Source organism: Cricetulus griseus, chromosome 3, assembly GCF_003668045.3.
Source record: "Cricetulus griseus strain 17A/GY chromosome 3, alternate assembly CriGri-PICRH-1.0, whole genome shotgun sequence".
Lineage (NCBI taxonomy): Eukaryota > Metazoa > Chordata > Mammalia > Rodentia > Cricetidae > Cricetulus > Cricetulus griseus.
Window position 1 is genome coordinate 236,485,963 of NC_048596.1, and position 21,832 is coordinate 236,507,794.

General features: G+C 44.6%; 1 protein-coding gene across 5 annotated transcripts in view; it reads right to left on the bottom strand.

Moving 5' to 3' along the window:
* Nucleotides 1–921: 921 nt before the first annotated feature.
* Edaradd (EDAR associated death domain) overlaps nt 922–21,832 on the bottom strand; it is a 43,037-nt gene continuing 22,126 nt past the window's right edge. For 3 of the 5 annotated variants that reach the window (XM_027409444.2, XM_027409445.1, XM_027409446.2), the window contains 3 exons: nt 8,750–8,795; nt 5,223–5,400; nt 922–4,537 (listed from right to left, as the gene is read on the bottom strand). In XM_027409444.2, coding sequence (XP_027265245.1) covers nt 4,155–4,537; nt 5,223–5,400; nt 8,750–8,795 — 607 coding nt within the window. In that variant the 3' untranslated portion in view covers nt 922–4,154. The remainder of the gene's footprint in view (nt 4,538–5,222; nt 5,401–8,749; nt 8,796–21,832) is intronic. The other 2 variants (XM_035442852.1, XM_027409447.2) reach the window with 1 other exon arrangement.

The following is a 21,832-nucleotide window of genomic DNA, read 5'->3' on the forward strand; positions in this document are numbered from 1 at the left end:
GTTAGAAGATTGCTTTAGAGACCAGCTAGGATTACATAGAGAAACCCTGTCTCAAAAACAACCCAAAGAGAAATAGACCAGGAAGAGGAGGAGAGTCTTAAGGATGCCCTGAGCTGCTGGTGGATGGTTGACACAGAGAACTCTGGTGGGACACAAAACCATGAGGATGAATCAAAGATCTGGTTGAGTCTGAGGTGTTGATAAGTCTCCAGAGATATCAAGCCCATAGATACCTTAGAGGACGGACTGGGTCAGAGGAGGCAGGCAGTAATGGTGAAACAGCTCCTCACATACAGACACAGTGCACTGGAGACTCTCCTGGAAGGCTAACTGCTCATCCTTCCTCCCGTACAGTGTGCCTGGACCATCTTTGCCCTGGACCACCTTTGCCCACATTCCCCAGTCCTATCAGTCCTTACCTTCAGTGACTGCCTGTCTACAGCTCCTGGAATGCAGGGCTGTGTTGTTTATCTTAGCATCTCCAGCATCTGGAACACATTTCAGCAAACCACTGGGTGTTCAAATAATGGATGATGGTGCTAAGAAGACATGAGCTGATGACCACACTGAAATCTACACAAAGTAGGACTTAAGGGATGGCTCAGCCGGTAAAGTGCTATTTGTTTGACCACAAGGACCTGAGTTTGATCCCCATAACCTATATAAAAATGCTGCACATCGTGGCATACACTTGTTATTCCCTGAGGAGACAGAGACAGGAAGACCTCTTGAGCTCACTGGTCATTTAGCTTGACCTAATCTGTGAGCTCCAGGCCAATGAGAGACCTTGCCTCAAAGGAGATGAGTGGTGTGTGTCTGTGAGGCTGACTCCAAGGTTGTCCTCCAGCCTCTACATGTATACACACACATGCAAAACACCCCTTCCCAGAAACACATAAACATTAAAAAATGAGGCATCCATTGGAACAGCAGTTGACATCAGTCTTTAATCTTGTAGCACCCATTATTACAGTTATAAAATCTTTCCTTATTCATAAGAAAGCCAGAATCATACAGAAGATGAAAAAGTAGACAGAGTCACAGGGATAGCACCAAGGTATACAGATGGTATTTGGGGACACAGGGATTTAAGATGCTTTACTTTCTCAGGCTGAAATGTCTAGCATAAGCTCCCAAGGGGGTGCTGCAGCAGACAGTGGTCACTAGACTGTCACACTGAATGTAAGAGCACATAGCACCCAGGAAGTACAGAGATTCTTCCTCCTTACACCTCCAAGTGAGCTGCATGATTTCATCATTTTGTTTCCAGCTGCATCACTGACTACCTCAGTCCCTTCAGTACATCTGAGCACCTGGGGATCCCCTGCCAGACATAATTCCCAGAGACACTCCCCTCCACCTCCACAGGAAGACAGAGTAGAGAGTGGTTTAGCATTGCTAGGTCCACAGCATTGTTATTTCTGTGTGTACACATGAGAACAAGAAGAAGATGTTTGCTGCCAGCTCAGAGGGGGAGCACTGTCGGCCAGCGGAGGAAGGTGATTTGAGATATGCATTTGTGAATGGCTCTGAACAAGTGGCACAGACAGCAACATCATATCCTCAAATGGGAGGAAAATTTTAAAGCAGGGACAACAGGATTGATTTAAAAAAAAAAAGACTTGGAGGAAAGAAAGACTTCACTCAAAATCAAATGAGATCTTTTTAATCGCCTAAAAAGGAGAGGACAGAAGAGAAAAATCTGTTTCATCTTTGTTACTAATCCTGTCTTTAGAAACACAACTTTTTTTTTAATATAGCTGGTTGAAGACAGGTGAGAAGATTCCAGCATCATGGTATTCTTGGGTGCTAAACTGGGAGAGGAAGAGACCCAACAGACACAACTGTACCTTCTGTTCTGTGGAGACAAGTCCATGTAAGTGCTGACAGGCCACAGGGATCTTCTGCAGCCACTATGCTGGGCACATCCTGGAGCCAGGAGCCCCCATCTCAGCAATGTCATCCTTATAGAGTGTCTATGTGTGCCAAATGATAGAGCAGCCATACCCTTTCTCTTTCTGTCTTAGTGGGGCTGCTTGGACGGCACCTAACCAACCCAGGCTCTAAAAGGAAACCGATTTAGAATGTACCCTCCAGCAGGGGGCAGCACTATATTAAAAATTACTGTTCAGGATGAACTGCAGTCTTTGGCTAGATTTCCTGTATTATTGAGGAGTTTTACTATTCATTGCTACAGAAGTAGGTGGCTGCTTTGTATGGGGTCTTTTAGAGGCACAGGTGGGACATCCTAGCACAGCTGCAAGCCCTAACTAGTTAAAACCTCACCATGCTAATACTGCATGCCGTGTTTTGTCTGCCTCCTCCAGTGTGGGTCCCCAGAAGTGTGTAATCTCTCCCTGGGTGTACAGCTGTCCGGTGTGGCTTTGAGTCCTTCCCTTTCATTTGACTCTTTACTATTGCAACCAAATAAAATGTACACAACATTTAGCCTCATAACTGACCATTACAGATGAAAATTTTGCTTAAAGAACACATTTTTTTTTTTTTTGGAAACATAGCTAAGGGGATTTCAACATTGTAACAGGAAAACAACCTTATCCCATGCAGCTTACATTGTGATCACCTAACACAGGTTCCCAGGATAGAAAGCACTTACGGGTTAATGATGATGGGGCGGAGAGACAGCTCATCATACTGCAATTTAGAGGACCTCGGTTTAGTTCCCAATACCCACGTCTGGCAACTCACAACCACCTGGAATGCCAGCTCCAGGGATCTGACATCTCCGGTCTCCACAAACACCTATATCATGTGTACAGACTCACACACAGACATGTAACTAAAAACAATAAAAATAAATATTTAAAAGGTGATGACTAAGCTTCCAATAATTACTTAATCAGTCGGTCATAAAATGACCTCCTTCCCCCCTGCTCTCCCTCCTGTGAAGTTCCAGGGTATTCATGCTTCTGAGGAACTGATTGGCTTTAAATGAGCTGCTTTGTACTTCATCTACAAATACTCCCTGACTCTCTTTATGCAACTCAGATCAAAGTCATCTTACATTTAGAGTCAGAATGAACTTGAAGAAATCTTCAGTAAATTTCCCTCTGCTGATTCCATGCTTCTAATAATTAAAAATTCTCACAAGATAAATGCTGGGGTGACAGTCATGCACCACTGCACATAGCTTGCATGACATTTTGTTTTGTTTATGAAGCAGGGTTACAGTTAGTGAAGATTGGCCTCAAACTCTCCATTTCCAGGTACCTGAATTGCAGGTATGCACCACCACGCTGGCTTATGCAGCGCTGAGGATCAAACCCAGGGCTTTGGTCATGCTAGGTAAGCACTCTACCAATTGAGCTGCATTTCCAGCCCTAGCTTGACATTGTCTTTTAGAGATTTACTTCTAGGTGAGTGTGTGTGTGTGTGTGTGTGTGTGTGTGTGTGTGTGTGTGTGTGTGTGTAAGTATATGCTCTGTGTGTGTGTGTGGGGGGGTACTCCTGGAGATTAGAAGAGATCCCCTAGGAGCTGGTGTTACAGGCAGCTGTGAGCCACCCCATGTGGGTGCTTGGAATTGAACATGGGTCCTCTAAAAGAGCAGTAAGCACTCTTAACTGCTGAGCCATCTCTCCAGCCCTGCCTGGCAGTTTTGATCCAACTCTAGAAAGGCAAGTTCAGTGGACACTTACAACCACCGCTGTGCTTGCAGAAGTCGAGTTCCCAGCACCCACATGGAGGCTGATAAATGCCTGTAATTCCAGGTCTAGGGTATCTCCATGCCATCTTCCTCTAGGCCGGGAATGCAAAGGTTCTTGCACAGGCTGACATGAACATGTCCAGAGACATCGACAGCTAGGGATCCCGCTGCAATCTTAAGCAGTATCTAAGGAGAATGTTCTTTTCTTTTCATGCTGGCATGATTCTGTCCAAACCATAGGCTTTGGCCCTATGCAACCTATAAAATATTCTTCCCCAATTCCAGGTTCAAATATTAAATTAAAACAGATGTGCAAAAAGAAACAAATACCTGCCACCGAAACAGAACCCATCCTTCCACAAGCCACCAGCTTCAGGGACAAACACTGCCCATTCTACAACCTCATCTGAAAAATCTTAAGAGCAGTTACATACTCCCTGTGACTCATGCTGGTCCAGCAAGCAGAAAGGCCAATGCCAGAAGGGGATTCTAGAAGTGCATGGAGTTGTCCGAGTGTCCTCGGTGGGGCCACTCCTCATCCACCCACCTGCGCAGGATCTTCTCCACATCAGCCCTGTGGTAAAGTCGGCAGAGCTCCATCAGCTGGACCACAGTCCTCTGGCTGTTCCGGAATAAGAACTCCAGTGTAGGGCTCTGGGGCCTCTGTTCCAGGAAGCAGAGTTCGTCATAGGGCATGCCCCATTTGCTGGCAAAATTCCTCCAGTTCTTCACGGTCGGGTGACATGGATCCAGCTTTATCCTGATCACATCTAGCAAGTCCTGATCATTGAGCAAGTCACTGATGGTGGGGACCCGGGGCAAACAGGAGGAGCAAGAGCAGCCTTCCTTACATGGCTGGTTTCTGCTGACACCTGCAGGATGACAGAGAGGCCACAGGTTAGCCAGGGGTCTGACATACACAAGCAATGCTCTCTTTATTTTCCTACCGTATTGGCAACATCATCTAAGTGTCCCATAGCCTTCCTTGGAATAGTCCAGAACAGTCATTTCTCATTGCTCACACAATGTTGTTCTGTGTGTATGCAAGTGTGCACAGATGTGTGGTATATGCGCAGAGGCCAGAGAATAACCTTGAGTGCCAATCCTTGGGTGCCACCCCTACCCCCACACCTTTAGTGCAGGATCTCTCATTGGTCTGGAATCAACAGATTAGGCTAGGCTGGCTGGTTAGGAAGCCTTAGGGATCTACCTGAATCTGGACCCACTGTTCAGGCTACAGATATGCATTGCCTCTGAGGCACCGGGCTTTTACTTTTAAGATAGGTACATAGGAAGAACTTTATCCACTGAGCCTGTTTGTTTTGTTGTTATTGTTGCTGTTTTTATTGTTTTAAGACAGTATTTCTCTCTGGCCTGGAACTTATTAAGTAGGTTAGGCTGGCTGGCAAATCCCAGGGATCTGTTCCTCCTACAGTGTTACTCTTTACAGGAAAAGAAAGGCTGTTCAGCTGGAAGCAGTAGCTAGAGTTGATAAAGCCAACCTCTACCCATCCATGCTTTTCCCCTGTTCCAGAATGCATTTGGAGGGCCACTGACCAGGTTGAGGGTTCCAGGACCAACTCATGCTTGTGCACACATCCCTGTGCTCCTGACAGTTTTTTAATTTACATTTACTCTTGCTGTTGCTGTGTATGTGCACAGGCGCCTGTGTGCCACATCCTGTGAAGGTCAGGAAACAAACTGCAGGACCGTTTTCTCTTCCGTCCTGTAGGACCTGGGGATTGAACTCAGGTTATGATGAGGCTTGACAGCAAGTACCTTTCCCTACTAAGCCATTTCACTGGCCTCCCTGGCAGCTTTTAACACCAAACCTGGCATGTGAAGATGTCATTGTGATTGCACAACCCCTCAAAAGTTCTTGAAAAGAAAGAAAACAGGTTTGCCTGCTGCACATGCATATCTTGAAAACAAAAAGCATATCTGTCATGGCTAGTGGCAGAAAGCTGACTTTTGGGATTTATAGCCTCCTTATCATGCCTCTGCTTTATCTGTTTTCTTCACTCACAGAGGCTCTGTCTGAAGTGTGGCCAGCAGCCTCGGGGTGTGCAGGGAGCTGGAGGCAGGCCGAGGAGTGCACCAGGCTCTAGCCTGGGCCTCACCCAAAAAAACTGGTTCCCACCCCAGAAGGGCAGCCTCTTCAGTCCTCTCCGCATCACTTAGTAACAGCAGGGAAAAACATGAGTGGGAGGTGAAGTCAGTGGGGAAGAGGTATTAGGAAGTCACTCACTAAAGCCCTTGGTGGTGCCACTCTGTGGACACACCCACTGAGCAGTGTCAACTACACAATGCTGTCTCCAGAGTCTGAGTATGGGTTTAAAGATCAGAAGCTTGGAAATTTGTGGGGATGTGAACTTTACTACAAGATGACACATCGCTACACATGATGTCACTGAGTAGTGGCTGTAGGAGAGTAAGAAATGTGAACAAAGGCAGGGTGGGAAAATGTCTCAGCTGATAAAGTGTTTGCCATGCTAGCCGAAGTACCAGGTCAGCCAGTGCTACATAGCATGACTCTGTCGCAAATATAAATAAAATAGGGGTTCAGGGAAATGGCTCAGTAGCTAAAGCATTTGCCAAACAAGTATAAGGACTTAAGTTCAGACTGTCCCCACCCCCAGATCCTCTGTAAATGCTGTGTGAGTGTGATAGCCTCAGAAGTTAGAGACAGGATCCACAGAGCAAGCTGCCTGGAAAGATCAGACCCTGCCTCAGTGAATAAGGTGGAAAAGCAATACTGGAATCCATATGGATTGATAACATGAGAAGATTTCAAACTGCCTGCTAAAATCATAAGCTATGTCAGGCATGATGGCACATACCTTTAATCCAAGCACTAGGGAGGCAGAGGCAGGAAGATCTCTGTGAGTTCCAGGCCAGGATTTACACAGTGAGTTCTAAGCTAGCCAGGACTATACAGAAAGACCTGGTCTGACTTAGTTGACATCCTAAGGGAGGGTTTACCCTCTCTGAGGAGTGTATGGGAGGTAAGATGGGGGAAGGAGGGGAGATCATGGGGAAAGGAAGAAGGGGGAACTGGGATTGGAATGTAAAAAATAAAAAAATTATATATATATATATGTATATATATAAAGACCCTGTTTAAGACATTGAAAAGAAAATCATAAACTTTAGCTAGTGGGGTTATTTTCTATGAAATATATTTATCCCCCCATACCTTAACTACTTCTCATATCTCATGCAATATTCTGTCTGAAAGGACAAACTTTGAGATGTCTTGAGGAAGAAAGAGAGACTTGAGAACAAAGAAATCATCAGGCATGGGGGAGGATTCCCGATACCCCCCCCAAGTGATAGATAAGACCTGGGTATGCAGTAGGCATTGGATAAATGACAGTTACTGTAATGACAGGGAACCAGCCCTTCCTCCAATAGCAAATTCTCTGGAAATTAAAAAAGGTGGGGCTGGCAAGATGGCTCAGCAGTTAAGGGTATTCACAACCTCCTGTAAGTCTAGCTCCAGGGGAGCTCATGCCCCTTTCTGTCTCCTTGGGCATTTGTGGTCACATGCACATAGCCCCACCCACTGCCACACACATATACATAATTAAAAACAAATAATATTTTAAAAAGAAATTAAATATGTATTTGTCAAATAGGAGAATAAATGAGGATTTTGCTTCTCCAGACATCATCATCCATTAAAGCCTCCTTCTAACACACAGCACGGCCCACAGTGGACAGCCGTGGGTGTGGGAATAATGGCTCTAGAGAAGCAATTGTTCCTCAACTTCACTTGAGACGGAACATACTGATCCCCTCCAACCCTTAGGGGAAATCCTCCTCACATCTGGGCCAGCCACCACGGCTCTATTTTAATTAGTGTGGAGTGGCAGCAGGGCATGGGAGTTCTCACAGCTCCCTCAGAGACACCAGATGCACAGCTGTGATGGAAACCACAGTCTCAGGGAGTAACTACAGGTCAGCAGCTGTCAGCACAGGAAGTGTGCAGGGTCCTGAGGGTGGCCCAAATGCTAAACTTGCCAATCTACCTTTCACAGATGAAGGAGGGCCAGATCAGAGAGAAACCTCTCTCTACACATTTTCAGGAGACTAGGGATGCAGCTCAGAGGCAGAACACTTGCTTAGCATGTGAAGGCCCTGGGTTCCATCCCAGTACTGCATTCGGGTGGTGGGGGGAGACTTGGATGAAGGCACACACTGTTATGTAGTTGGTCATGCCAATTTAGAATGGAAAGTCACTCTATTCTGCATGCAGGTTATAAACAGTTCAGTTTTTCTCCTCCCACAATCTTTTGCCCTTTTCAGTGTTACTTGGGCCTTTCAGAAGGGATTATACAGAGATCAGAAGTGACTGAGAATTCACCATCAAAACACAGTCAATAGGTGAATCCTTCAGACACTCAAAGAGATTGGGACATATTCATGAGAGATGGTGTTCCAAATGTATGTACTGACACCAGGCTGCACAGAGGTGTTTGGGTCACAGGAAAAAGGAACTTTCATAACTGTACCCAGAAAACATAAAAAGGATGAAGAGTTACTGGGCAAGCCCTATGCTTTAGTTACCTAAGCACATGCTATTGCTTAAAAAGAAAGTACAGTTGGTGCTGGAGAGATAGTTCATTCAGTAAAGCGCTTGCTGTGCAAGCCCCAAGCACCCGATTTAGTCCCCAGAACCTATGAAAAAAGCTAGGTATGGTGACATGCCTGTGTGTCCCAGTGCTGGGAAAGTAGAGGGAGGTGATCCCTGGCCAGTTAGCTTAGTCTTATCAGAAACCTTCAGGTCCTAGTGAGAGCTTGTCTCAAAAACTGAAGCACATACCTGTGCACACAGGAATGCACACACATGCACACACACACAAACACATGCACATACATGAATACACAAATGTACACAGGCACACACACACACATACATGTGCACATAATTATAATCAACCCAGATGAAAGTTAACTGCTGATTGTCAAATAGCTATAAAGCCACACACATAGCACAAGTTAATGAAAGCACACATTCGCTGAATAACTCTAATGTATCTGCCCAGCTATTGCCAATGCCCTAACCTTAGTCAATCCTTTACCTGAAAGGGGATCTCCAGTGCTGTCTGGAAAATCATTTTCTTCTCCCTAAAAAAACAAAAAGTGACCTTCATTAAAATCATGGCCACGAGTAAATGACAATGTCAATTCTCCCTGTTAGTTAAATTTTTAACAACTAAGTGTGAGGGCCTGGCTGATGCTCAAAGGTGGTTCTTCAGTGGTGGCAAGCTACAAGAATTGACCTAGAATGTGGAACTAGCCCAGAGCACGGCTGCTCCAGAAGAAACTGGACAAAAGTAAAGCAGACCAGGATCCTATTTCAAACAACTGAGGGCATGTAACCCCTGGGTGTGTAACCATGGCTCCTGTTTTATTTTATCATTACAAATCATTTTCTTTGTTTTTTTTTCATTCTGCCTTGGATTGGACCTGCTGGTCTAGGCTAAAATCTGCGTGTGTGTGTGTGTGTGTGTGTGTGTGTGTGTGTGTGTGTGTGTGTGTGTGTGTGTGTGTGATGTGTTTGTACATGTGTCTGGAGGCCAGGGGTTGACGTGCATGTCCACCATCTCGGTACATCTTTCTTATCTTTTGAACAGTGTCTCTTACCTCTAGCTAGACTAGCTGGTCAGTGAACTCCAGGAGTCCACCTGTCTCTATATCCTGCTCCCAGCCAGGGTCAAGGTTACAGATGTATCGACCACACCCAGCTTTAATTCGGGTGTAAGGATCTGAACTCGGGTTCGGTGCTTGCTCAGCAGGAACTTGACCCAAGGATCCATTTACCTAACATCCACTCCAGGCCACAATTCTTTACCTCATTCATTTTTATGTGTATTTTGTGTGCATGCATGCCTGTGCACCAATTCGTGCCTGGTGCCTGCAGAGGCCTCAAGAGAGCATGGAATCCCATGGAAATGGGGTGACAGATGGTTATAAGCCATCCTGTGGATACGGGGAATTAAATCCCAGGCCTCTGCAAGTGCAGCTAGTACTCAACCACTGAGCCTCTCATTTCTCAAGTCTCTCTATGGATTTCTTTACGTTTTATTGCAAAGCAGCTGAAACAAATTACGAGAAAGTAGTGGCAAGCCCTGGATGTGTGGACAGTGCCCTGCCTGTCTGACTGGGATTCTGTTTCTACTACCAGGATCATGCTGTTTTAGGATGACAATCGTCTTCTCTATGGTCTCCTTGGAGGGACATGTGCTGTCCACAAAGCTGTCATGGAGGGCCAGTCCCAGCACACTTGGCTGTGGGGACTTCGTTTTTGTACAACCACAGTCTCTCCCATCACTGGGTGTTGCTCCTTCATCCATCACCCATCACCAGAGTGGGGCCTGCAGTTAGGACTTTGTTGCCCCGGGCATATGTCGCCTATGCTGGCTCCCATGTACATGAAGGTTCTGTTGGAATTCACACAGCTCCATGGGGCTTTTAATTACCAGGTGCCTGAATTTTGTTTGTAAAGAAGTGCTAACTTGGCCAGGCATGGTGGCATACACTTGTAATCCCAGTACTCAGGAAGCAGAGGCAGGAGGATTATAGGTTTAAGGCAAAAGTGGTCTTTACAACAACTCAGTGTTTTAGGAATAACAAAAAGTGATAATTCCCTAGCGTCACTGTATTTAGCAAATTTTAAACATTTTCCACTTTTCTTTTAATCCTCTAAGAAGCCGTTCTCATTGTCTTAAACTCACCAATCCCAGTTCTCTGAGGTGTATCTACATCTACTAATCCCAAGACTAGCTTTCCTCCCACCACAGAAGCATTCCTACAGCCAGACCTTCCCCGTAGGTGTTGAGACAATTCTTGCTTTGGTTTTTCTGCTTTCTTGCCTTCCCTGCCTCTCCAAGGACAGCAACAAAGCTAGAGTGCTTGGGAGCCATGGGATTTCAGCAGTGCTTTCTTCTCCCTTCTCAAAGGGGGGTAGGGGGGAGAGAAAGAGAGAGAGAGAGAGAGAGAGAGAGAGAGAGAGAGAGAGAGAGAGAGAGAATGTGTGTGTGAAAGAACTATAGGAAGCCCCCTGAAGGGACCTGAATGTCTCAGCACAGACTCACACAGTCACGGGGTGGATCCCCGAGAGCCCCACCCCCACAAGACTCCACTCACTGCCTTGAAGGTGTTGTGGAGACCTGCCCTTTCCTATCTGCAGACTTTCCACAGGCCTGAGCAGGCCTGTTCACTCTTATATCAACACAGTCAGCTCTGCTCACTGAATCAGAAGTGTGGGCCACAAGGATGGAACAGAAACCCCAAGTCATAGAGAGAGACAGGAATGGTAAAGTCTATGGATTTTGTGGTATAGAGGTCACTGATAAAACACAGTGTTTCCCAGAAGTCAAAACTGTGTTGCCTGGCTCATTCTATTTGAGTTCTCATCATCTAGAGAATAACAGGTCAACACCAGCTGCTCAGATTCACCCTCAGGATGTGGGCAGGGAGCACAGCTCAGAATTTCTGTGAAATGGTTAAAGACAAAAGAGTGTCCCATGCCAGTAGTCCTACCACTATGAGGACTTCCAAGAGAGTTCCAGGCCAGCCCGGGCTACCGAGCAAGACTTTGCCTCAAAGGATAAAATGAAACATAAGATAAGACAGGACCTTTGTTTCCAGGTCTGATAACGGTGCCACTTGAATGTGAAATTCCCAACAGTGACATCAGAAAAGACTTAAGTTGTGTCTTATTTATTTTGGTCTTGTTGAAACAATGCTCCTGCCTTTATCCCACTTTTGTTTCCTAAACTGTTAATGTGTAGAAGCTGTGTGTAGGAGCTCATATCCACAGGTCCAAGGGTCTGAGCCCTTGACCTGAGGTACAGGGGGAGAAGAATCACAGGCCTAACCAAAAGGTCAGGCTGAAGATGGCGAGTGTTCAGGAGATACTGATGGAGTACCCCAAGAAGAGGTTTCCATAGACTGCAAATGCCAGAGGTGGGGTGGGGATGTAGTTCAGTGAAGGAGTGCTTGCCTAATATGTTCAGGCCCCGGGTTCAATCCTGAGCATCTCAAAAAAGTTAAACAAAACCCGAAACTGGGTGTGGTGGTTCCCAGCTATAATCCTAGCACTGGGGAGGCAAAGGCAGGAGGATTTCCTGGTTATAGACATCAGTCTGGGCTAAGGTAAGAACTTATCTCAACACACCAAACACAAATTGGGTGGGGTGGTACATACCTCTATGATCCCAGAACTTTGGAGGTGAAGGCAGGAGGACTGAGAGTTCAAACCCCTCTAGGCTACATGAGACCTTGTTTGAGGGGGTTTTGTGGAGAATGAGGCAAGGAAGAGGAGGGTGGGGAATATAACCTAGTTGGCAGAGTGTGTGAAGCTCTGTGTTTGATCCCCAGCACACGTAAGACCAGGAACATTGGTGCATGTTTGTAATCCCAGCACTTGAGAGGTGAAGGCTGGAGGAGCAGGAGTTCCAGGCCAGCCTGGGCTGCATGAGGCCCTGTCTCTGAAAAACAAACCAAACAACAAAAACACAAATAACAATACCACAAAAATCTATAAATAAGATAAAAATAAACTGGAGATCACTTCTTAGATGCAAAGACATCTAACAGGTTGAGACTGATCCTGCTGAGGGCCTGGAAAATGGACAGTTGTAGAACAGGGCATTTGCCTAGAGCCTACACCAGTTGACAAGGACACAGAAAAACAGGAAATTGCTCAGTGTCACTGGGTCTTAGACAGAGGTGAGAAGAGATTTGAGATAGCAGGCAGAAGGGAATGTCTGATGCCCTTGTAAGTGCTGGACTTTATCTACACAGTAGGGCTCACCGTGGCCTCTCACCAGAAGAAGGATGAGGCTATCCAAAACAGTGTAAAATTAGCAGGAGAAATACCTGACTGGCTGCAGGTACAGACACATGGAAGACAGGGGCTGAGTCTGGGATACAGACTCTGTATCTGGGAGGAAGGGGAAAGCAAGAAGTCTAGATGTGAAGAAGTCACTAGGAAATGAGCAGAGGAAGTGAAGAGAAGGCAGAGCAGGCTCTGAAGAGGTTATGGACAAGGAAGAGGTCAGGTCCATATACAATAACCCCTAGAAACCGAGAATAGCTGAAAGTACTATCCCCAGAAAAGACCACAGCAAGTGATGGAACTAGGGATGCTGAGCAGATTCTGGAAGGAGAGATGAGAAATAGAGAGTAAGCTGGAAGGTCCCAACCTCCAGTGGTACCCAAATCCTACATTGTGATGGCAACAGGAGGAAAACAGAATCAGGGCAGAGAGAAGGGAGGTGACCCTCGTGAGTTGTAGGGAAATCATCAGGTCTGAGGGCCAAGTGAAGACAAGATCTGCTGAGAGGCCATAGGCAATGGAAGAGGAAACATCTCTCTGGGTGGGTGGTGCTGCCACAGATGTGGTTGGGTCTACCTGGAATGCTCCAATGTCCCAAGCTCTGTAAGGTTCCCATCCTGCCCCCATCAGGCCTTAGCTGACACATCACTTCCTTTTGGGAGCCTTCTCCAAATGCCCCATGTGGGTTCTGTGACCTGGGTCCTCCCACACTCCCTCAAGCAACCCCTCATCCACCTTCCATTGGTAAATCCAATCACCTCACTTTGCCAAACTACTCTTGGATGGAGTCACTGCTTTGGTCACTCATTGGTATCCTATCTGGGGTGGGCAGATGTTTGTCTATGTTTCCCCAGGACAAGTTCACACAACAGCCATCATTCCTGGTTGTGTGCTGGTTTTGTTTGATAATTGTGGGCCCCTGACAAATCCCTGGAGTCTCCTACACTCCAACCCATCTTGCTCTAACCTGCTATGCTTTGCTGGAGAAAAGAAAGCTGAAAACCTCACACATTCATGCTATCTGATCCCGCTGTTTCCCTACTCATCCTAGGGTCCTCCAATGTGATGCTGTCAACTTGGCAAGATCTAGAGCACCCCTGAGGCAAGCCTCTGGACATACCTGTAAGGTGTTGATTAGGTTATTTGAAATGGGAAGTCTCCCCCTACATGTGGGCAGGACTGTCCACCTATGGTCCAGATAGAAGGAGGCTTCAGGGAACCACTTTTGCTTTTTGCCTGCTAGCTTCACATCTCATTGGCATGTTCATCTACTGTGTTGTTGCTGTGACTGTGCATGCTACCTCTGTTGCCATCTTTCCCTGACTTTAATAGTTTCTTTCAACATGAAGCCCTGGGCCTCTCCAGGAAGTCTTCAGGTCTTCAGGACCATATTGGGACTGCTGAGGCCTCCAGTTATCTCTAGACTACCCAGACCATTTCCTGTAAGCCAGTCTACTAAATCCCCCTTTGCTGTGTATTCATTCTGCCAGTTCTGTTCCTCTGAAGAACTAATACACCAGCCAACTATCCTGAGTTTTATTGGGTCCTATGCAGACCCACCACTCACCACTGAGGTCCCTGTCTCCTTCTCTCCCCCTACTTCATAATATACAAGTAGAGCCAGTGGATTCCTCCCATCCTCAGGAGCATCTGCATTTGCCTTAGGTCGTTGTCTTCTTCAGTCTCTGGAGAGATGGTGTCATTGTCTCCAGTAACTTCCCTTGCTCCTTGGCTTATGAATTTTGTGCACACTTCTGTTACAGCTCTACCATGAAGGGCAGCAACCACATCTTACTCATCTCTAGTGCTGAGCACAAAGGCTATGTTCAAAATAGGTTTAACTAAGTGCTGAGGATGAAGCTCATGTAGTAGAGTGCTTGCCCAGCATGCACAAGGCCCAGGGTTGGATCCCTGTCCCTGAATAAAATGGGCATTAATAACACTTGTCTGTAATCCCAGCACTCAGGAAGTGGAAGAAGGAGAGTCAGAAGTTTGAGGCTAGACTGGGTTACACAGGGAATCCCAGGCAAGACGATTATGCCTCAAAATAAAATAAAACAAAAAAATAAAGAAGTGAGCTAACTAAGAGTGGAGGCATTGGGAGGTAAAAGGCACATACGTGGGAGAGGTCCCCGGCAGAGTAGAAAGGCCTAAAGTGAAATGTCACCCAATAAACCATGAAAGAGGATGTGGGGGACACAATAAGGGGCATTCAAGAAAAAGAATTAAATAAGTATATTTAAAAATTAAATAATAGTATATATCTAATTTTATTCTTCTACTGGTGGAGGTTCAGTTTTACCAACACCCTTTATTAAATAGGCTATCTCCCTCATCGGTGTGTATTTGTGCCTGTCAAGAATTAGGTGGGCTTAGCTTTATTGGTTTATTTCTGGGCCCTCTATCTATCTGTTCTTCAGCCAACCCCAGGCTGATTTTGTCACTCTAGTTCTATAGTATAATTTGAAGTGAGGACTGCTTTGGGTATCTGTAGTCTTTTGTGGTTCCTCGTCAATTATTGTATTGCTTTTTTTTTCTCTAGATCTGTGAAATGTGACATCAGAAGTTTGACAGGCATTGAATTAGAACTGCAGACTAATTTTAGTAGTATAGTCATTTTCAAAATATTAATTCTGACAATCCATGAGCATGGGAGGTCTTTTTCTTTAGCTGGGTGTGTTCCTGGGTATTTCCCCCTCCCCCAATTTGACTGGGATATTTTTCCTGATTTCTTTCTCCATTTTATATTGTTGCTATCTATGAAGGATATTGTTTTAATTTTTATATCGATTTTGTATCTTACGATTTTACTGTGTTTATTAGACATAGGAGCTTTCTAGTAGATTTTATAGGGTCATTGAAGTAAAGTCATGTCATCTGTGTATAGGGATAGTTTGACATCTTTGTTTCCCATTTTTATCCCCTTTATGCCTCTCTCTTGTGTAATTGCTACAGCTAAGACTTTGAGCACTATATTAAATAAGAGGAAATGCTTTCAGTTTGTCTCCCATCTAATGTTGGCTGTATATGTAAAGACCAACCTCTCAGGAGTCATGTGTTAAAAGCCCAGAAAAAACAAAGATGGCACAAACGTGGGCAGGGATTCAAGTGAGGCCAGCCACAGGGATCTCTATACTGTGGATGAAAAACTAAATACAGAAGATCAAAAATTTCAAAGAAATGCCACGGTTGTTCCTCAGTTGAGAACAAACCTGCAGATTGTGTATATTTAGCTCTTTCTTCTCCTCAGTGGTTTTTCTATGCGATGACATAGACCTGCCACAGCTGGAGTTGAAGTGTGGGTCAAAACCTTAGCTGTTGCTAGAACTGGGAGGCCAGGGTGCTGAGTGTAATTTCAAACTCACACTACAGGCACAGAGGTAAAAGATCATGGGTTTCCCCTTCGTGTATCGAGTAGAGCTGGTTACTGTTCAAAAATGTCACAGAACACTTCATGGGTGATTATGGTTCATGTGTGCAAGCACAGGTAGACCACAAGACATGGAGATTCGAGGGTGGTGGGAGCTTCTCCTTAGATCTCTTTCATTGACAAACCCAAGGCTTTTAGTACCAGTATTGTTTGGAACAGAGGCTGTGGGCCATGTATGGAGAGAACAGCATCATACATTGGTTGTTCTGTGAGTTTCCTGGGCTGCATTATAGTGTGTGAGCCCAAGGAAGACACATCATTTCACGTATTCACATGGAAAAAAGTTTACATTTTGGATGGCTATTTCAATGTATTTTAATTATTTTATTTATTATTTAAAACAGTTCTTATATTTTAAAAATTTATTTTATTATTCTTTAAAATTATTTTTGGATTTATTCTTATTTTAATTTATTGGTGTATATATGTGTGTACACTTGAGTGTAGTGCTCTTGGAGGCCAGAGGCATCAGATCCCTCAGAGATTGAGTTATAGGCAGTTGTGAACCACTCAAAATGGGTGCTGTAAATTGACCTCAGTTTCTCTCAAGAGAATATACACTTTAGCCACTGAACCATTTCTCCAGCTCTAGTGTGTGTGTGTGTGTGTGTGTGTGTGTGTGTGTGTGTGTGTGTGTAGGTACCTGAGGAAGCCAGAAGAGGGCACTGGATCCCTGGAGCTGGAGTTACAGGTATGACCTGCCCAACATGGGTCCTGGGAACTGAAACCCTGGTCTCTACAAGAGCAGAAGTGCTTATAACTACTTAGCCATCTCTCCTATGGACCAAGAGATAGAACTATGGTTTTCAGACTTAGCAGTTGGCAGTTATCTTCTGAGCCAACTTACAGCCTGGAATTTCTCCTAAAATCAGTTGTCAGTCAGTCGGTCAGTCAGTCAGTCTGTCTGTCTGAGATAGGATTTCATGAAGTTTGGGCTGGACTTGAACTCCTGATTTTCTGACTAAGTACTGGGGTTACAGTCATGAGCCAACATGCTTAACTTTCTTTCCTCTTTTTCATAGTTTTACACAGTTTACCTAGTTTAACAGTGTGAATGAAGTTAGTTTTACCCTGACTTACTCAACCAGTATCAACCAAGAAACATGCAGATGTTTGTAACTCCTCAATTTCCAGTGCCACCATGTGAATCTTGCCCTCTGCCTTCTCTGGGGTCCTGCCCTTAAAGCAAGATTGCTCACTTGATTAGCAACAGGTACCGCTAGATAATTTTCTCTAAAATTACATCTGTTTCTACTGTCCACAGTATGTGAGGGTGGTTTTGCTAAACACCTAGACCAACTGAGGCCCACAGGAAATTCTAACCCACTCATGAAACCCAAATGTATTACAGTCAACAGAGTTCTGAAGAGTAACAAGAAGAGAAGGCTTGGCATCAGTTAATTAGAAAAGCGTTCAATTTCATTATTAAGAAAAAATGTTTAGATTACCATAGGAAAACAACTAAGTTCTAGAAAACTTTGACTTCTCCATGTCTTTCCATGAATGTATGTATGTATACATACATATGTATATGTGTATACACATGTGTATATGCACACATATATAAACTTATATATGTATATGTGTTTGTGTATATGTACATGTAAACATACATATATGTGTATATACACAGAAGTATATGTTTATATGTGTGCACATATATACATATATATTTTCTAGTACAAAGATTTGAACCTAGGACCTTATACATGCTAGGTAAGTGTTCTACCATTGAAAACTATCCTCAGTCCTGTTTTCTTCATTAAAAAAAAAATTGAGGCAGAGTCCCACCAAGTTGCCTAAGTTGGCTTTGAACTCATCCTGTAGTCCAGGTCAACCTCTAACCTTTGATCCTCCTGCAGCAGCCTCCCAGTTAGTTAGGATTACAGGCCCCAACAAGGCCACACATATTTAATCTAGACTTGGTCCAAAAAATAGTACTAAGTCAAAGCTGTTGGCCTTAATAAGCCATATCAAGTCAAAATACTACAATTTTCTTTTAGATGTTTATTTCTGGAGAGCTTCATTATAGAAAAAAACTCTTAGCTTTGAAATAGTGAGTGACATTGGGGAGCATGGGTTTGCTGTAGCACCATTGGGAACCAAGACTGACATTCCATTATTCCCAGTCATCAAAAATAGAAACTAAGCCTCAGAGTTGACAAGGCAGATCTCACAGAAATGTCAGGGAGATTATCACCAAATTGCCTAACCAGGACATTAACCTGGATCAGTGTCCGGCCACTGGAGGGCTGTGGGGGCCAGGAATGACAAGAACATCTTCCTACAGCCATGAGCAAGTCCAGAAGGGCAAACAGGGAGGTGTGTGTGTGCGCGTGTGTGTGTGGGGTGTCAAAAGGCAACAGGGCCTGCAGAGAGGGGCAAACCTGGGGCAGAGAGGAAAGCCTCAGAGTATGGGCTGCAGGGTTTATTCCCAGTTTGGCCATGACCCAGGACCAACCATCCTGTGGGCAGTGCTGGTGGTGGGGGGGAGGATAATTGCAAGTTCAGTGTCTGGAACACACACCTGTAGTGTAGAAAAAGTAAGCTGGTATACTCTGAGGGCATTAAATACTGGCAGGAGATAGAATCAGATGGCTATTTGTTTGGGACAGGATTGTCTCTGCTGATCAAAAGATGGAAAGAGAAATTCTTTTTTTTTTTTTTTTTAATTGAGACAGGGGTTTCTCTGTGTTGCTCTGGCTGCCCTGGAATTCACTTTGTAAACCAGACTGGCTTGGAACTTACAGAATTCCCCCAGCCTCTGCTTCCCAAGTACTGGGATTAAAGGTGTACACCACTACCTCCTGGCCTGTTACCCACTTTTAGTTGTTTGACTTTTTTTTTAAACAAAGATATATATTTATTGTTTTTATTTACATGTATGTGCATGTGTGTCTGTGAATGTATGTTACACGTACACAGAAACCAGAAGAGGTCAAAGGATCCCCTGTAATTGGAGTAACCACCATGTGAGTGCTAAGAATCAAACCACGATCCTCTGGAAGAGCATCCTAACCACGGAGCCATCTCTCCAGCCTCTATTTTTTTGTTTGTTTGTTTTTTTAAAGACAAGGTCTCACGTAGCTTAGATTAGCCTTGAACTGACTATGTAGCTGAGGATGGCGAACTGAATATCCTGCCTTTACCTCCCAAGTGCTAGCATTTCAGGTGTGAACCATTATACCAGGCTTGGGTATTTATTTAATTTTAAAAGGTTTTTACTAATTATATCTCTTTGTGTGTGTGTATGTGTATCTGTGTGAGTCTGTGTGTACACAAATGTCATAGTATGAGTATGAATGTCAGAGGACAATGTCTGGGTTCTCTCCTTCTACCATGTGGGTCCCAGGAATTGAACCCAAGTCATCAGGTTTGGCAGCAAGTGCCTTTACCTACTGAGCCATCCTGCCATTCCAGCTCAAGTATTTCTAACATCAAAGTGTCTACTCAAAGGTAGCATCTTCAATCTGACATGAACTGCTTGTCAGCCATCTCAGTGGAGGCAGAGAGATGGCAAGACCACCGTGCATAACACCAAGCAGGTGATTTCCAACCCCTTGAAATTCACTCTCTCTCCCAAGATGCCCAGACAACTGTGTGTCAAGAGACCTGATTTAAGGAAAAGGGGTTTATTTGGAGTAGCAGGCTACAGCAGGAGTCTCTCTTATTAGGGTTAAAAATAAACCATGTATGTATTACTGGGTAGTGTTGGTTCCTTGTCCCATAAACTTCACACTAGGGGCAAGGTAAGAAATTGCCAAATAAGCCAGAGATATCTGATTTTCCCTCAGAGAAAAAAGTTCAAGGACCCGCCAATCTATGAAACAGATCTTGTTGGAGCTTGAAAGGATTGCTGCGTGTCCAGAATTGCAGGCAGGGGCCTGCCAGGCTGACTAATGACAGATAGCATCTGCAGCCTTGCTGGTCCCTGCCATGCCCTGTTATTACCATTCACTTAATGGCTTCGGATCTGCATATCTTCTGGTGAGCCCATTGCTCTGCCAAGACAACAAGGCTGCTGGTTAGAATTCTACCCAGTGCCTCACAATGCAACACAAAGAAAAGAGCAACGCCTGAGTAAGGTCTCAGTCTGAAATGTCACCTCCAGGCTCACCTGTTTCAACACTTGGTCCCCAGAGTCTGGCACTGTTAGGGGAGGTCATGGACAATCTGGGATTTTGGACCTAGCTTGGAGGACTTAGGTCACTAAGCTCAGGACTTTTTACACCCACCTCTGATGCTAGTTCTTTGCTGCTATATACCATGATTTGCGGAGTTGCCGCCGTATGATCCCACCACGAGGAAGTCTACTATGTCTTCCCCACCATGATGTACTGTACCTCTGAAACTGTGACCCCAGATAAATTCTTCCTCTCTTAAGATGTTTCTGTTGGGGTTTTAGTCACAACAAGAAAGGAAACCCAAACACCCTGCATTTACCAGGCGAGGTCTGGTAAGCAACCATACAGGCTGTTCCTTCAGCCCAGTGCCCTTCAGAAGTGGAGGGAAAATCCACAATCTCTCTAGGTTGATGTGGCCTGGTACATCAACTGCTGCCAACTGAGAAATGTCAGGCCTCTGGGGGGCAATGTGGGAATGGCCAAGACAAGCAAGATGGCCATCTCTAAAGGGCTCAGGTCAACCATAGGGCATTGCTTTTTTAGTTAAATCTACAGAAAACAGGTGATGCTTTTTTATATATGTATATGTGTCTAAAATAATGTATAATCTAAGCAAAACTAAATCACCATTTATTAGAAATTATTTACTACATATATATCAATGGAATTATTTCCTGGATAGTCCATTTTTCTATTCTATTACAGTGTATTTTCATCATTAGTAGAAAAGCTGGTAAAGATTTAATAAATCCCTAGGGCCTTCAAACACAGGTCATTATGTAGAATGTGCAAAACATACTGGGATATATAGTCAGGTCTGTAAGAAATAAGGCCACTCACAGGGTGTAGAAGGGATACCTAAAGAGGTCCCCTCAGTGCCTGTCATCTTTGGAAAACTGGGAAACAGTAATTGGTATAGGCCATCAGTTCTCCCCAAGTGGACCTACAGAGTCAACTCAATCCCAGGCAAAGTCCCAGCAAACTATTTCTGAATATTGACAAATTGATTCTAAAATTGATACAGAAAGTGGATTTCCTCCAATCCAGAATAGTCAATTGTTGGAAAGCAGTGGGTTCTAATCACCTAGCTTTAAAACACACTATGAAGCTACAGTTATCAAGATGGTGAGTTATCCTAGGAATCTAGTCAGATATCACCAGGTTACAAAGTTGTAGTCAGTAGCTTAACCCAAGAATGGAAACTGCAGAACTCAGATTATTAGCCAGAAGAACAGGATTTCTTCTGTTCTACAGAACTACCTCTGGACCTGAGTAAAGACTTGATGTTCTAAAATGCCAAGAGAATTATAGGATATGTATATATACCCTGACATCCTGAAGGAGGCAAGATCTCATGTAGTTCTGGTTGTCTTCAAACTCACTTTGCAACTGAGAATGACTTTGAGCTTCCTGTCCTTCTTCGTCCATCTCCCAAGTGCTGGGATTACAGGTGTGTGCCACCATGCTGGTTTTCACATGGTTCTGAGGATGGTACCCAGGGATTTCTACATGGCAGGTGGATGCTCTATCAGTGGAATCTCATCCCCAGGCCAAGATTATTGTCTTGGAGGCTTTCAGGTAAAGAAAAATAGGTGCCACTGTCCCTAACTTAACGAAGAGAGGAAGGTAACAGGAAACGTGTTGTGAAAGTAGAAAAGGAAGACAGAAGTGGGGAGGTACAGGGACTAGGGTAGAAGGAAGGAGGAGCAACAAAAACAAATTATGTTTTAAAATGCCTTCCTAATCCTATCATTTTGCATATTCA